The following is a 17,466-nucleotide window of genomic DNA, read 5'->3' as shown; positions in this document are numbered from 1 at the left end:
TGATAAGGAGGCGGTGCCGAGATTGACCATCCCTCGACATCACAGAAGAGATTATGTCTCTCCTTCGTTATCGAATCCGGTTTCGCCAGAGAAGTCGGCTTCACCTGAAGTCTCTCCGCGTCGATCACCAACGCTGGCTTCATCACCGGATTCGGTCCATTCTCCGGCTTTAGAGCAGGAACATTCTGTGCCGGAAGAGCAAGTAGAACCAGAAGTTCCGTTATCGGCGCCGGCTGACTCGAATACAGGAACACCTGCTGCGGAGCCAGTACCAGGAGCTTACCCTCCATTCCCTGATCCAGGACAAGACCCTTCGCATTACCTTAATGCTATGTATGGGGTATTTGCAAGGGCAATGTACCACTCTGGTGCACCTGCGGGTCCCATGGGTCCATTCGCTTTTAATTTGGGGGTACCTCAGGCCTATGACCAGGCCCCTTCATGCCTTTCCTTCTGACGGTGCCATCTTGGAGTTTCCCGGTGCCTAGGGCTCCGACTCCGTTTACATCTTTATCGGCGCCGTCTGTTCGGCCTCGTTCAGCGCAAGCAGCGCCATCGGATCCGTGCATGTCGCCGCCTCCGAATTCGATGGAGTCGGTTATGAATCCGTCGACTCCAGTGCTGAAGATTCGTTCCAGGATTGAGGCTCAGAGAGTTTTTGAAGAGAGACGGTATCGTGAGGAAATGCAAGAAGGTGAACTACGTGATTCAGATGAGTACTTTGCTGAATTGGGAGAGGCCAGTGGCCTGGACATTTCACCTGAATGGGAGTTTTCTCCTGATTCTGATACTCCTTCAAAGGATGTGGCCCCTTATCACGTTGTGGTTAGAAAGGCGGCTGAATTATTGGACATTCAACTCCCTACCACTGAGTTCAAGTCAAATTTATTAACGGAGGTACTCCATTTGCCTTCTTCAGTTGTTGAGCCTTTCAATGAGGCTATTCTTGAACCTGTGTTTGAGGTCTGGCGAAAGCCTCTTTCTGCGCCCATCAGTTTCCAGATCTGCAGCAAGAATATATAGGGTGGCTCCTGGTGATCCGGAGTTTTTATCTGCTCATCCTTCTCCAGAGAGCCTAGTGGTTCAGGCTGCATGTACAAAGAGTTCTTCGGGAGCTTTCCCTCAAGTTCCAGCTGACAGGGAATCAAAAAAGCCTGATCAGTCTGCCAAAAAAGTATTTTCTTCTGCCAGTATGGCACTGAAATCTACGAATGCTACCTGTTTGATCGGAAGATACATCCATGCTTTGATGGACTCTTCTAAACAGTTGCTGCCTAAACTGTCTGAGGAAGACAGGAAGAACTTTCAGGAAGTTTTGGATGATACCCAGGCTGCTGCACATCAAGTCATTCAGAGTGGGCTAGACACAGCTGACTCAGTGGCAAGGATCATGGGTTTTGCAGTGGCTACTAGAAGGGGTGCCTGGTTGAAGTCTACGGATTTTTCAACAGATGTGCAAGCTACTCTGTTGGACTTACCGTTTGATGGTTCAGGAGTATTTGGTAAGAAGTACAAAAGGGGGTGGTGATGGACGGAGCATCTGAATCAATCAAACACTCACACCCAGTCAAAAGATCTGGGTTTAATCCATCACCGTTCTTTAGCCCACTCTGCCACCCCAGTTCAGACATGGCTATATGCAAATCAGTCTGACCCTGTGACTCATGGGAACAGTCCAGCCCGAACTGCCAAGCCATGTCTTCCCTGGACCGGAAACAAGCTTCCGAGGACCAGTTTCTGGCATTCCAGCCGTCTTCAGCCCGGCTTGCTTGAATCCAGTGACAAAGTGAGCAAGGGACTCACGTCTGAGCATACCCTGCCACACTTATGGTGGCCAAAAGCGGTACAAAAGGGGGTGGTGATGGACGGAGCATCTGAATCAATCAAATACTCACACCCAGTCAAAAGATCTGGATTTAATCCATCACAGTTCTTTAGCCCACTCTGCCACCCCAGTTCAGACATGGCTATATGCAAATCAGTCTGACCCTGTGCCTCATGGGAACAGTCCAGCCCGAACTGCCAAGCCATGTCTGGAATGCCAGAAACCGGTCCTCGGAAGCTTGTTTCCGGTCCAGGGAAGGCATGGCTTGGCAGTTCGGGCTGGACTGTTCCCATGAGGCACAGGGTCAGACTGATTTGCATATAGCCATGTCCGAACTGGGGTGGCAGAGTGGGCCATAGAACGGTGATGGATTAAACCCAGATCTTTTGACTTGGTGTGAGTGTTTGATTGGTTCAAATGCTCCGTCCATTACCACCCTCTTGTGTACCGTATTTGGTAAGAAAGCGGACGCTGCCCTAGAGAGGTTTAAGGATAGCAAAGCTTCGGCAAAATCGCTTGGCTTGCAGGCTCAGCCTAGAGGTTCTTTTCGTAAATCCAGAGGATTTTGGAGGTCATCATTTCGTTCAAATGGCCAACCTCGTCAGCAGCAGCAACAGTAGCAGCACAATACTCTATACAAGTCGTATATAGGAAAGAGGAGAGGTCGTCCACGAGGCCATCAGCCCTCCTCCCCCTCTTCCTCTACCTCTCCTGCTATCACTGCAGCAAAGCAGCCCTAGATTCCCCATTCCGGATCATGTTGGTCCTGTAGGGGGTCGGCTTACCCATTTTCTACAGGATTGGGAATCTGTCACTACAGACCTATGGGTTCTCAATCTTGTAGAAAATGGGTATGCTCTTCCCTTTCGGGAATTTCCTCCGAATTTCCCTCCTTTCCAAGGGGCTTGCTCAGAAGAACATCTCCGTCTCCTACAGAAGGAAGTTCTGACCTTGTTAAAGAAAGGTGCGATAGAGGTGGTTCCAGAGCAGGAAAGGGGTCAGGGATGCTACTTTCGGTATTTCCTGATTCCCAAGAAGAATGGCAGGTTACGTCCAATCCTGGATCTCAGGATCTTCAATCTTTATCTGACACAAGAAAAATTCAAGATGCTTACCCTTGCGCAGGTTCTTCAAGAGCTGCTGGAAGAAGACTGGATGGTGTCGATCGACTTGCAGGATGCGTATTTTCATATTCCCATCCTGAAGTCGCACAGGAAGTATCTCTGTTTCACGGTGGGATCGCAATATTATAAGTTTGCGGTTCTCCCGTTTGGACTTACTACTGCACCTCGAGTCTTCACCAAGGGGGTGGCAGTGGTGGCAGCCCATCTCAGAAGATCGGGGATTCTAGTTTTCCCCTATCTGGATGACTGGCTAATCAATGCGGAGTCTCCAGAGAAGGTGCTTCATCATTTGCAGGTGACAACCCAGCTGTTGTACAAATTGGGGTTTTCGATAAATGTACCCAAATCTCACCTGGTGCCCTCACAGCGCAACCTGTTTATAGGGGCGGTACTGGATACAACTGTATGTCGGGCATTCCCTCCACCTCATAGGATTAGCGACATACACGAAATGATTCCTTTGTTTTACAATGGAGCGGTCGTTCCTGTCCTGAAGGTCCTTCGCCTGCTCGGTCTGTTTGCTTCCTGCATTCTGTTGGTCAACCATGCACGCTGGCACATGAGGGTGCTCCAGTGATGCCTCGGCAGGCAGTGGTATCTGGGACTCGAGACTCCTTTACGCGTTTCCTCCCATACCCTTGATTCCTCAGGTTCTGAGGAAGATTCGCCAAGACCGGGCTCAAGTCATATTGATCGCCCCGGATTGGCCAAGAAGGGTGTGGTACACAGATCTTCTCCACCTCTCCTCGTGCCCACCGCTCCGTCTCCCTCTAAGGGCAGACCTCCTCTCGCAGTCGCAGGGGCAGATTCTACACCCCCACCTCCAGAGCTTACACCTTCATGCCTGGAGATTGAACTGGGCAACCTGAATTCTTTTTCTCTCCCGCTTGACGTGGTGGATGTTATTCTTTCAGCCAGGCGACTTTCCACCAAGTCGATCTATTCTTATAGATGGTCCAAATTTGTTTTGTGGTGTAGAGAGAAATCTATTGACCCCTTGAGGGCTCGTTTGTCCATTATTCTTCAGTTTGCTCTTTCTTTGGCCCAAAAGGGTTTTGCTGTTGCAACTGTAAAAGGTTATTGTGAGCTTTCGCGCGGGTTATCGAATAAACCCACGGACAAAGGTGATCTGGGTAACAAGGGTTTTATTGTTTTATATTGACGTCTCTTCTGTACAGGCACTCTGTAAAAGGGGAGCGGGTTTTCGGCGTCCTCTGCCACTTGTTTCGCAGTTCCAAACCGCCGAGATTCCCGGTGCCTCCTGGGAGTTGTAGGCCTTGCTTCTGCCGTCTCGACTCCCGTCCGGAACGCCGCCCCAGAAAGAAAGAAACTAATATTAGGCAAAGGTTGTCATGGCTGTTTAGGGTAGGGGAGTGAGAGACCACACGTGCTCTCAAAGATTATGGTGCCGATAGGGTGAAGGGTGGGGTATTGGTGCACAGAGGGTCGGGTGTTCTGTCTCACGGTGGTTTGCCCCACTTACGTCCTGCCCACCCCGTGAACCGTGACCGTACCTGCTCTAGCCACACTTCGTGGGAAGTGTGGCTGGGCGATGCGCCTTTCCGTTGGCCTCCCGGCTTGTCGCAGTCGTCTCGGTTCCTTCTCCCTTCCGCTCCGCGGGTCAGTGAGTCGCTGTCTTCCTCTTCTCCTTCCTCCGTCCTTCGCTGTTCCTCTCCCGCCTCCTCCTGCCTATGTTCTACGCTCTACTCCTCCTGCCGATGTTCTACGCTCTTCTCCTCTCCCGTCCTCCTCCGCTGTTCTCCTGCCTCTTCCTCGCTCGCAATCTTCTTCCTTGGTTTTCCTTCCTCCGTCCTCCACTCCGATCCTTCCTCACGCCACCACTCTCCACTCCCTCCGGGTGTAACACACACCTGAGTGTGCTTTGGGCGTTGTTTTACCTCCGGCTGGTGGGCGGGTTCAGGGTCCAGCTCCGCCCAATTAAAGTAACATGGCTCTTCTGGGTCCTGTGGGGGGTTGAACCAGTCTTTAGCCGTCTTCCATGTGTCGGTATGCTGTGCAAAAAGAGGGGACACAGGTAAAGGTAAGCCTGGAGGGCCCGAGTCGGGTCCTCCTCGTCACAGTTATTTATCGGCCTTGTCTGCATTTCTTTGTTTGCCGGACCAGCCGTCTTTGTTTAAGTCACCTGTTGTGTTACGTTTTATAAAGGGTCTTACCAACAAATTCCCTCCTACACCATTTATTGTGCCTCAATGGGACTTGAACCTTGTTTTAACATACTTGATGGGTTCTCCTTTTGAACCTTTACACAAGTGTCCCATGAGACTTCTGTCTTTTAAGACTGTTTTTCTTGTAGCAATTACCTCGGCAAGGAGGGTAAGTGAGCTTCAAGCTCTTAGTTCAAAGCCCCCATTCTTGACCATTCATGCTGAAAGAATGGTACTCAGGACCAGGGCTGCTTTTCTGCCTAAGGTGGTAACTCCCTTCCATTTGGGGCAGTCCATTACCCTTCCTACCTTCTATCCTCCCCCTCACCCTTCCAAGGAGGAGGAGCGGCTTCACCGTCTGGGCCCTAAGAGGGCGGTGAGTTTTTATCTCGATGGGACTAAAGACTACATCGTGTGAATGACCAGCTCTTTGTTGGATTTGCTGGCTGCAAGAAAGGAAGGGCAGTGCACAAGCACACGCTATCAAGATGGATTATCCTGTGCATTAAAATCTGCTACACCTGGCTGGTAAGGTATCTCCTAGGGTATAAGGGCTCACTCTACTAGAGAAAAGTCTTCTACATCTGCTTTGTCTAGGGGTGTACCCGTAGAGGACATTTGTAGAGCGGCAACTTGGACCTCCCTCCACACTTCCGCGAAGCATTACTGCTTAGATTCCAAAGTGAGGAGGGATGGTCACTTGCACGCTCTGTCCTACAGGATTTCCTGGTATAAAAGAGTGGACGCTCTCCTCCGGGAGTGGGGACTGCTGTGGGATTCTATTCACAAGGTAAGGAATCCACTGGCAGATGTATCCATCAGAAGAACTTCGGTAACGATTTTTCTGGTGGATACAGTATCTGCCTGTGGATTCCTCACTGACCCACCCGCCTCCCTGTTGTCCACTCTTCTATACCTGATAAGTGTATATTTGTAATTTTCACTGGAAGTGTTTAATTTTTCTTGTTTATTGCATTGATTTCACACTATGGTGTTGGTCTGAATACTGTGTACTATGTATACTATGCCTATTTATGTCGGTCCGTCCGTGTGCCTCTGGGCACGGAAAAAAAGGGCGGAACTGACGTCATCACGCCGACGAGGCCCTATTATGGATCCAGTGATGTCAGCGGGGTCGCGAGCGGAGTCGTACCCTCTGTGACGTCATCCATGACCTCGTCGGCGTGGAGAGCTACAAAAGTTTCGGATTGGCTGCTGCGCAGGGGGATATTCACAAGGTGAGGAATCCACAGGCAGATACTGTATCCACCAAAAGAAGCGTTACCGAAGGTAAGTAACTTGTTCATCAGGGCATGTCACACACACCAGTACATGTTCTACCTTTCACATACACTACGCCCTGCCCACAGGGGTGCCTTGGGCCAACCTTAGGGGTGACTCACATGTAATAAAAGGGAAGGTTAGGGCCTGGCAGGTTGGTGCACTTGCAAAAAGAACAATTGATGGCCAGAATGCAGAACAAGTGGGTGCACTTGCCAGGTTTACAAGGCAATAGCAATTGTGCACAAACACTGCAGTGGCAGGTCTGAGACCCTTTTAAAAGGCTGCTTGCCTGGGTAGCTCAATCAGTGCTGCAGGTCCACTAGCAGCATTTGACTTACAGGTCCTGGGCACACACAGTGCACTGTATAAGGGGCATAATGGTAAGCAAAATAAGGCAATAATGGAAACACCAATCCATAAACACAATTCACACAGGGAGTACTTGCACTTTGGCACTGATCAGCAGTGGCAATTTGCCCAAAGCATCAAGACAAGCAAATCGAACTCCAGCACAAAGCAAAAAATATAGGACACAGAGGTAAAAAGACAGGGAAAAAATGCCAAGGAAGCCAGATCTAACCGTAAGTAACTTGTTCATTTTGGTGTGTTCATTGAATTTGGGCTTAACATGCAGCTGAAGGCGCAGGACCCATAATTACACTTTGCCTTGGCAAAAAAATTCTGAAAAGTTGTCATTGTTGCCTCAGCTTTTAGACCACATTTGGAACACAAGAAAATTCTCTTCAAGAAACCTGAATCTATCCCCGCCATACCTCTTCTCCAGGACAAAAAGTGCAAAGTTCCAGACTCCTCATCCACAATTTTAGAGTTAGCCTGATTCAGTATAGACAGCAGCCCCACCGATTGTCATTATACCCTCCAACTGCATTGTTGGTTCACTCAGAAAAAGACACCTGCTGGCTGAAAGTCATTGCTAGAGAGATTTCAGGAACAGCATCACATACCATCAGAGTTGCCAATGCAGCTGTTCTGATCAGATTTGATTGTGAGAAATGGGAGAAGAAGGCAAGACTCATTCTGTTCCTACTCCACAACAAACAAGATGAGGCTGTTGCAGCAAAGATTTTTGCTAAAGTTCTTGCCGGCCGGTTAGCTCCTTTAATCTCGCTGGTGATCGGTTCAAAGCAGGCTGGTTTTGCTCCCGGCCTCAATCTCACATACAACCTCAGAATTGTCGTTGGCGCTATTCAAACTAATAACCCTGAAATCAAGGCCGCTGGTATTTTCCTAGATGCAGAGAAAGTGTTTGATTCAGTAAAATGGTCCTTTATGGAGGCAGTCTTGCGTCACATTGGTGCGAGTGAGATCTTCATTCAATTAGTGCCAGAATTAGATAAGGAACCTTGTCACATCGTCAATTGCCATTTCCGGTTGTATGCCCTTGTTGCAGAGCCCCTCTTATGCGCCTTAAGGGAGTATCATAGCCATGGGGGTTTGCGATTCCCGGGATATAATCTCTTTGCGTCTGCTTACGCCAAAGACATGCTTTTGTATATTCGGGACCCTGAAAGACACCTTACTCCTAGAGGAGGTGGTCAGTTTTGGTAGGCTCTCAGACCTCAAAATCAACTGGACTAAATCCTTAATATTTCCGCTGACCCCGGTTACTAATCCAGTAGCTATGGAGTTCCTCTTGCAGTGGACCAAGGAGTCGATTTGCTATTTGGGAATTCAAGTACACACGGATCCTGCCAATGTACTGATGGATAATTATGGGAGGGCTCTAGGTAGACTGGACGATGACATAACTAGATGGGTTAAGCTCCCTCTCTCCTTGATGGGTAGAATCTCCTGAATGAAAATGGTATTCTTCCTAGGTCCCTATTTTTGTTTCAAAACATACCCATGCTTATTCCAGCGCATGTGCTTGTCACACTAACATCTCTACTAATTAAGTTGTCCTGGGCTGGGAATCAACCCAGGGTAAAGAGGGAGACACTTACTCTGCCATATTCAATGGGTGGCCTCAATGCCCCTGACCTAGACATATTACAGGACAGCTCAATGCATCAAGCCCATGCTTGGCTATATGGTTCAAACTCTATTCCACACTTACATATAGAGAAAGTTGCGGCCGGCCCGATCACTCTCCCTCAAGTACTATTTAATATCCCGCTTAGAAAGCATAGCACTCTGGACTTCCTCAATGCTTCTACTCACGCTTGCCGGTATTTACTAGACAGGCAAGGGGCTTCACTCCTGTACTCGCCACTCACCTCGTTGGAATGGTATACCTGGTTGCCTCCTGAGAGAGAGAGAGAGGTCCTTTCTGCCTTACATAAGTAAGGCCTTACCACGGTGGGAGATTTGTTCAAAGACGGGGTGTTGCTTAGCTGGGAGGATATTCTGGCGGAGGGTCAGGTTCCTACCCTATTAGTTCAATTCCAGTATTATAGAATGAGACATGCTTTCCTAGACCTACTGGGTGAAGATCTTCAAGAACTGGCGGAGGTCTTGATGCTCTCTCATGTTATCCGATTCCTCTTCCTTACTAAACTGGTCACTAGCATTTACGGCTTGGTGCAGGATCTCAGGCGCACATCACCACTTAAGGCGCGCATTGATTGGCAAAAGGATCTGGGTCACATAATAGATGATGGTGTGTGGAGCTACTGTTGCAAGATGACTAGGCAAGTATCACTAAATGGCAGACACCACCTAATTAATTTTAAATATCTGAATAGGATGTACTATATGCCAGCTAGACTATTTAGATATGCTTTAAGAGATTCTGCATCCTGCGCTCATTGTTTGGAGCCTGAGGCTGGGTTCCTACATGCTGCCTGGACCTGCCCCAAAATTCCGGAATTCTGGTGTAAGGCATTCCGGTCCCTTCATGATTTAACTGGTCTTCCTATGGACACTGACCCGTTTGTTGCATTGCTGGGGTATGATAAATGAATTGCCAAAAGTGTGTGGCGAATGTTCGCGATTGGCCTGTTGCTGGCCAAGAGGCGGGTTGCCATGTGGTGGGCTAAACATCCTCCTCCAACAATAGAGGATTGGTCAGCGGATATGTTGTATTGTAATACCCAGTCTGAGGTTTATACCGAATTGCTACCTCCACAGAACCGTCCCAAAAGATTTTGGAGCCTGTTTCAGCATTTTCTAATTGGCAAAGAGACAGAAGAGCCTGAGGGGGTGGCTTCTGACAGGGCAGACAACGGCCACATTAACCCAAATGTGGAGATTGGTATGCAGGTATAATTGACTAAATGATATTAGGTCGTCTCAGTTCCTCACCAATATATGAACACAATATTATGTCTACAAGTGATGATTCTTCAAAAGAAATGTATATGGATATGTCCTTAATTTTCCAACACACTGTATAATTGTGTCAATGAGCGCTGCACGTTGTATTTGATTGGACTGTTCTGCATATTAAAATAGAAAAAAAAAAAACATGTCATGAAAACATCTGTTGGCCTGGTGGGTTCATGATTGAACCACATATGCCGCAAACAAATCCTGGACAGACCATTAATGGCTGAAGTACTCCAGGTTCTGCCACGAGGAGAAGACAGTGGCCATAGACGTGCCATTTACCAGTGAATAATAGCTTGAAAAAGAAGTGGACAAAGCATTGCAGTGTATGCTAATAGACATGAACCTTAATTCTATGGAACAATGTTCACTAAATGTGCATCAAGGTATTGAAGTCAAGCGGCAGGCTCACTCAACCTAAACGGGCCGTAGCCACATGCTTAGAGCATCGTCCTTTTCAGCTACTTCAGCAGGGATGCCAGCAGCAACTATAGTATTCACAACTAGACTAACCAGAAACAAGTTGACTCAGAGACCCAAGAGTGGTAAGTCTCATAGCTGAAGTGCAAATCAGAAAAAGAAATGGGTTTGACGAAGCCTGGGGTGGGTAGTAATCACATTGGACAGATTATTGAACTAGATTTTAACAATGCACCACACACAGGAGTTCATCACCACTCACCCTTGGAATACAAGACACAAGTCACACCTCTGGAAGAAGAGGTGCAGATCGTTGCTATTGGTTATGGCATGTTGGTCTTTGCATGCTACAGAGTCTGATGAAGGGAGGTGCCTTAGTCCGGTATTGCTGTAGGACAGGGAAGTGTTGGGAAAAGTGAGCTGAACTTACTCTAGAAAGAGCCTTTTTAAAGAGATGCCTCTTTAAAGACATTGGACCTGGTTTAGAGTTTGACAGACCGACACAAACATGACGGGTATCCTGCCTGATTTATTACAAGTGCCGTAGGATATAATTAATATTTCCCGAAATCGGTTTAAACTCTCACAAAGGAACCCCTACCAATGCTCCAATCAGCTTTTTTACATATCTGCAGTTTGCAATTTAGACACTTAATTATGACAAAACATTAAAAATACAAATAATGAATACTTTAACTAAAGATTTTATTTCGAATGAGGAAAGGAAAAACTAAATAAAATACAGTTTTGTAATACCAGGTATACAATATTGTTTTAACTGGGTTTACCAACCACTTTTGTATGTAATTTTGCAGGCCGTCTTTCCTCTCATTCATTCAAATGTTTTACTAATGTGAAATTGACTTTCACACTCAGCAGATTTAGCACAAGGCTTGATTGTTGCACGAAGTTGAATCCTGAAGTGACACGTTTTTTTGAACCTTTAACCCAGTTTCAGCAGGCCTTGGGACTGCTTTCAGGCTTCAGATTAGACTGCTCTACAGTTTGTGTTCTTCTGCAGGAATAATCCCATTCTCCTTCAGAGGGTGCATTGTATACTAGTTTTATCTGAGGCCACCCATATCGTAGTTGTGTAGGGAATGATTATTAAACCGTCCACTGTGTGACGGGGCGAGGGATGGTTACACTCAAGGTCTTTTTGGCAATAAAGAAGCCTGGCAGCCACAGGCAACAGACCCCAGGACTGGCCTTGTGACAATATACAGCAACACCAGGGAACACGTGACTTGCACCTTCATCGAAGTATCATGCCGCTCAGAATGCTGAATACAGAATGCTTTCAGATAAGAGGGAAAAGGCACATTATTCTCCTCTCTGATATGAGACTGCAGGTAACTCCATGCTCAACAAGCGTTGTAAGTTATGAAACAACACGCAGAACATCAGAGACGGCAGACAGGAAAGACTTCAGCACAAAGAAAGTGTTTTTAATCTATGATGCACTTTTGGTGCATGCAGAAAGTAAACCGCAATAAAAGAAGCATTCTCTGTAAGCAACCGAAGAACACAATCTCAACTATTATTTAATAGCGTAAAACATAACCGCTGATTTTTTTTCAATTTTTTAAACGACTGGAAACACTGGAAATACCCACCGTAAATCACAACAAATAGAAACCGAAAACAGGGAACCCTCCATATAATGCACTTACAGTAAGGTGGATGGGATAGCTGTCACGTTTGTGAGATCCCATCCACCAAACTCTAAATCTGACCAGTACTATCTTGCATGCTTTATTTTACAAGGGGGTTCTCAGCGTTTTGTATTTGAAAAGCTTCAGAATCTATGAATGATCTTAATGCTGATGATTATCTTGAGAGGTAAGCAGTGGGTTCTTCCCCTAGGTGTATTCTCTTTGTCCCACTCTCAGCGTCCAGCTACTACATGTATGATATTGTAATAGGAGCAATCAAACTAACAGTAATGCAGTGGACTGTTTTCTGTACATATCAATCATTTAAAATCCTGTCATTGTTGATTTTCCAAACTTTTTTAAAATTAATACTGGTAGTTTATTTAATTTTCCATTTAGTTGTTAGTCGGTACGATAATATATATTTTTTTTATTTTCCAGTTCACATCGTGCCCTTATTAATGTTTGGATTCCCTCTGTTTTTCTAAGAGGCAAAACTACCAACGCCTTTCATGTCTATCAGGTAGGAAAATGTTGTCTTTGTAGAAGTTGTCATGGACAAAGTTTTTGAGGCCATACGCTTGAAAGTTAACAAATTATGGTAGTATATGCGGGTGCATTTATATTATTGTACTGGATGAATGTACTTGCTGTATTTAATTAATGTACATTTTTTCACTGCATGTTATTTTAAATGCAAATTGTTTCTGATAACATAAGTATTAGGGACCCCTCCCTTGACACTAACATGATACTAACTTCTTAGTGGGTCGAGGGGTCCCTCAACAGTCACATCCATAAATTATGTTTCTCCCAACTTTGATGTTGTAACATGCATGGTGCGATATGTGTTCATGTATATTTACAAAATTCAATAAAAACCGTTTAAGAAACATAGGCATTCGAACAATTTGTAGTTAAAATAACATTTTATGTTACGGTATCTTCCTAAATGAAATGTACCACGTTAAATGCCACGTTACTGCGGTAGTAAACTGCCCACACATGCCCTGCAGCGTCAGATGCCTGAAACAGGTTTAAAAGGCTACTTCTGTGCGTGGCGCAATCAAGGGCACATGCACTTTTTAGCACCGATCAGCAGTGGTAAAGTGCCCACCCAGAGTCATTAAACCAACAAAAACAGGTAAGAAGAAATACAAGAGGAAGGCAAAAATGTCTAGGATGACCCTGCAAAAAAAGTTCAACAGTTGTGTAGAGAGTTTAATGCAAGAGGGATTAGGTTATATTGGATAGTCATTCAACTAGTTTCGGCTTCTATGACAAACATAACTGCTCATTTTGTTTTAAAATGTATGGACTTTGTTGTGACATGACTGCCTTTTTAGAAAGCTGACATTTTTTTTGTATTTGGAATTCTTGTTAGTGTAATCGTATCTTAGTCTTTAGAATTTTATGTTAAGGTGTTAAATAATCAATATTCGTTTTACTTAGCAAGTAAGATGTAATGTTGGCTGAATTGTTTGAGACTTGTTGTGTGTTATGTTTTACTATTATGTGTTTGCAGAATATTTTGAAGTTTTTAAAACTATTCAATTACATGGGGGATTTCTGTTTTAAGTGAAGTTAAGTCTTTTATGTGAAACTTTAATAGACAATTGTTAATCCCCCCTCACCTCCCCCCCCCCCCCCCCACACCTCCCCAAAACAAGTAGCTAAAAGAAAGCCGGACTTAATTTGGGACCATAATTTGGGACCAAGCACCAGGTGATTTTCAGGCTGTCATCTGAATTTTCCGTCTTGTGTGCACCTTCGCTCTATTTCTTCCATTTGTGTTGATTACATCTTCCTGTGGAAGCTTGAAGTGCCACAAAAAATAAATAATCTCATTAGTCAAATTACTCGGTTCAGAAACAGCAACATGCCTGCCCCTAGGCACCTGAAATATGAATAATGTTATGTTCCTGGAGGCCCGCCCCCGACGCCCTGGGCGTGTGGTGCGCTAGTCATGTGACTCCCTATAATAAAAAGAGGTCTCGCACGCACGCAGGCATTCTGAGGCGCGCAGACCGAGCAACAAAGTTATTCCCAGTGTCCGACTGAGTTAATTCTAGGGCCACGTGTTAGGCCTAGTCAGGATTAGATGCCCCGGAGTGTAGGTCCCAGATTGATACCCCTAGGGCAATCATTTCCCTACTACAGGACACAACAATTGGCGACGAGGGTGGTTGCCGACCCCTCGCTCGGGGTGTGTGTGTGCCCACTCTCTTGTGAGGCGGCTGCGAGCGTTGCCAATCGCTCGTGGTGATCGTGCCTTGCTGTCCCGCACACCCCCGCACAGCGCGCCTGGAGAGTCGACGACTTCCACCCCTGGCACTTTGAAGGTGAGCTGCGCTGCCCAACGCTGTCCTGCCGCGCATCGTGGCCTGATTGGTCGTGTGCGGCCTTTCTCCCGCAGGACCCCCCCGTCCGGTGCCGCACCGAGCCCGGTGCCATTTGCGTGAAGCGCACCTCGACCCGCCTGGCGAGGCGGCTTGGGCGGCGACCGGTACTGCCTGGCTGCTCGAGGGGACGTGATAGCTGCCCGTCCCGAGGCGCACTTTCGCCATCCGATACCGGAGCGCCGGTCGCACGCGCTCCGCTGCCTCTGCTGAGGGGCACACCGCGGTCACTGTCTGCACTACCGGCGAACATCGACACGTCTTTCCAAGGCCGCAGCTGTCAGCGACTTCCTCAGAGTCCAACTTCGGACCTCACCTCGGCCGGCAACGGGCCCGATCAAGCGCGTCCTGGGCGATGGCTACCATTCCGCCCATTGAACCGTTTGTGGTGGAGGGTGCGCCCTCCACTCTCGCTCCGAAATGGAAGGAATGGGTGGACAGGCTCCTAATTTTCTTTGAGGCCACCAAGGTCCATAAGGAACAAAAACGTGCCATGGTTCTCCACCTTGGCGGCAAAGACATTCACTCCATTGCTCGGACCCTCACAGAGGCGACCCCCAAGACTCATCATACCCTGATTAACGCTCTCAATGCACACTTTGAGCCCATGGCGAACCAGGACTACGAACGGTTTGTCTTCCGACAAGCACGGCAACTACCGGAAGAGTCACTGGACGCATACCACTCCAGACTTAAGAAACTGGCACTAACTTGTGGGTTCCAGGATGTAACGGAGGAGATCAGGGGACAGATAATACAGGGGTGCGCTTCTGCAAAATTGCGAGAGAGGATCCTGGAGGAATCGGGGAAGCCTCTGCCCGACATCCTCACCCTTGGCCGCACGAAGTAGCTTTCCAAGGCCAGGGCGGCACACATGGAGGCTGCACTTCAAGCTAATGTGAAAGTGGAACCGATCAACAAGCTACAGGTCCAAACACCGTCCAAATGGCACAAAAGAGCGACACCCACCCAAGGCGGGGCATCAGGACAGTCATGCGGTTACTGCGGAGGCCCGCGACACCCGGCACCAGAATGTCCAGCACGGGGCAAGAGATGCTCAGGATGTGGCAAAATGAGCCATTTTGAAAAAGTGTGCCGGTCCAAAAGGTTCCGCAAGCCACGCCAAACGGTGCAGACGGTCGTGGAAGGTGATCCCAGCAACAGCGACATGGATGACGATGAGGAAGAGGAGCGATCCGTGCACAAGGTGCACATGATCGGCACTGCCACCAGACGCACCAGGACACTGCCCCAATGCTCCATCCAGGTGGCGGATCAGGAGATCATGGCGGTAGTGGACACAGGCGCGTCCATAAACCTTATGAGCGCGTCTCTCTACAGAACCATGCTTACACCTCCGAGCCTCAGCCCCACCCCCATCACTGTGTTTGCCTATGGTCAAGACATCCCGCTCCGGATCCGTGGGAAGTTCAGAGCGGCAGTCCGCCATGGGGACAAAGTCACAAGAGCCAACATCTTCGTATCGGAAGAAGGCCAAGGCATGCTCCTGAGCAGCCGAACAGCCGAAGACCTGGGGGTGGTCACATTTGCCTTTGGAGTACATGAAGAATCGGTGCAACAACTACTTATGGACTTTCCGGACCTATTTGAAGGCATTGGATGCTTCAAGGGCCGGGAAATACATCTGCACGTGGACCCTACAGTGCAACCTGTGGCATTGCGACACCGTCGCATTGCATTCCACCTTCGGCCGCTAGTGGAAGAAGAACTGCACAAGCTGGAAGCGGCCGGAATAATCGAGAAAGTATCAGGCCCCACCCCCTGGGTTTCGCCCATTGTGGTCACGCGGAAACCGAAACAGCCAGGAGCAGTCCGGATCTGCGTAGATATGCGCCTCCCGAATGCTGCCATCAAACGGGAGCGCCATATCACCCCCACAATAGATGACTTAATCGGGGAAATGGCCGGAGCCTGCTGGTTTTCCAAACTTGACCTCCGTGCGGGGTACCATCAGCTGGTGCTAGATAAGGAGTCAAGAAATATCACCACATTCTCTACCCACATTGGACTCCGCAGATACACCAGACTTAGTTTTGGGATCTCTAGTGCGGCTGAAGTTTTTCAAAATGTCATTCAGGAACTGATTGCCGGCATACCTGGAGTGATAAATGTCAGCGATGACATCATGGTGCATGCCCGAACAATCTCAGAACACAATCACAGACTGGCGCAAGTATTCCGTAGGCTCAGCGCGGCGGGGCTCACACTACATCGAGACAAGTGTGAATTTTTGCGAACCAAAATAGGGTTTTTCGGATACGTGTTCTCAGCTGATGGCGTCAACCCCGATCCTGACAAAGTGAAAGACATCAAGGATGCGCCTCCACCCACGACTGTCACCGAAGTCCGGAGTTTTCTTGGCATGGTAAACTACTGTGGTCGATTCATCAAGGACCTAGCCAACCTAACTCTCCCGCTGCGTGAGCTTACTAAGGACTCCACTCCGTGGAGCTGGGGACCGGAGCAGGAAAAGGCGTTCCAAGACATCAAAGCCTCCCTTTCCAGTAACACCACGCTGGCCTTCTTTGACCCTCGAAATACCACACTAATCGCGGTGGATGCCAGACCGGCGGGGCTGGGGGCCGTACTGATGCAAAGGCCGAGGGATGAAATAGACTGGACCCCAGTTGCCTTCGCCAGCCGGTCCCTCACGGACACAGAACAGAGATACTCACAGATTGAAAAAGAAGCAATTGCAATTCATTGGGGTTGTCGACACTTCCACCTGTATGTCTATGGGAAACCATTCACGGTGGTGACCGACCACAAGCCGCTGGTGGCTCTGTTCTCAGGGACTTCATCGAAACCACCCCCAAGAATAGAGAAATGGCTATTACAACTGCAGGAATACAACTGCAACATTGAGTATCAACCGGGAGCGAAGAATCCGGCAGACTATTTATCGCGTCATCCAAGGCCCGCCACTCCGGAGGAGATGGATGAGGCGGAAGAAACAGAAGCGTATGTGAAGTGGGTGGTGGCCAGGTCATGCCTGCGCCCCATATCCCTGGAAGACGTTGTGAGCGCCACGGCCCAAGACGCCTGCATACAGCGGGTCAAGGACCTCCTTCGAACTGCCAACTGGCATAAAGCCAAGGAGAGCTGGAAGGCGCTCACCCCGGAGGCTCAGAAAATCATGGAGAGCTTATACCATGTCAGGGATGAACTCAATGAAGACACGGCGAGATGCCTGCTGCGGGGGCATCGTCTAGTAATACCCACGGCTCTCACGGGACAAGTAATACAACTAGCCCATGTAGGTCACCAGGGGATGGTCAAGACCAA

At 48.1% G+C, this 17,466-nt stretch overlaps 1 protein-coding gene across 1 annotated transcript in view; it reads left to right on the top strand.

The window, feature by feature from the left end:
* Positions 1–17,466, top strand: part of SNX29 (sorting nexin 29) — a 1,754,850-nt gene that overhangs the window by 1,108,756 nt on the left and 628,628 nt on the right. Inside the window, exon 18 of the mRNA XM_086941425.1 lies at positions 12,203–12,284. Within this exon, the coding sequence (XP_086797551.1) occupies positions 12,203–12,284 (82 nt within the window). The remainder of the gene's footprint in view (positions 1–12,202; positions 12,285–17,466) is intronic.

The sequence above is a fragment of the Lissotriton vulgaris genome, chromosome 10 (genome assembly GCF_964263255.1).
Source record: "Lissotriton vulgaris chromosome 10, aLisVul1.2, whole genome shotgun sequence".
In the NCBI taxonomy this organism is placed as follows: Eukaryota; Metazoa; Chordata; class Amphibia; order Caudata; family Salamandridae; genus Lissotriton; species Lissotriton vulgaris.
The sequence above is the reverse complement of the archived record's forward strand: the minus strand, read 5'-3'. Positions and strand labels throughout refer to the sequence as shown.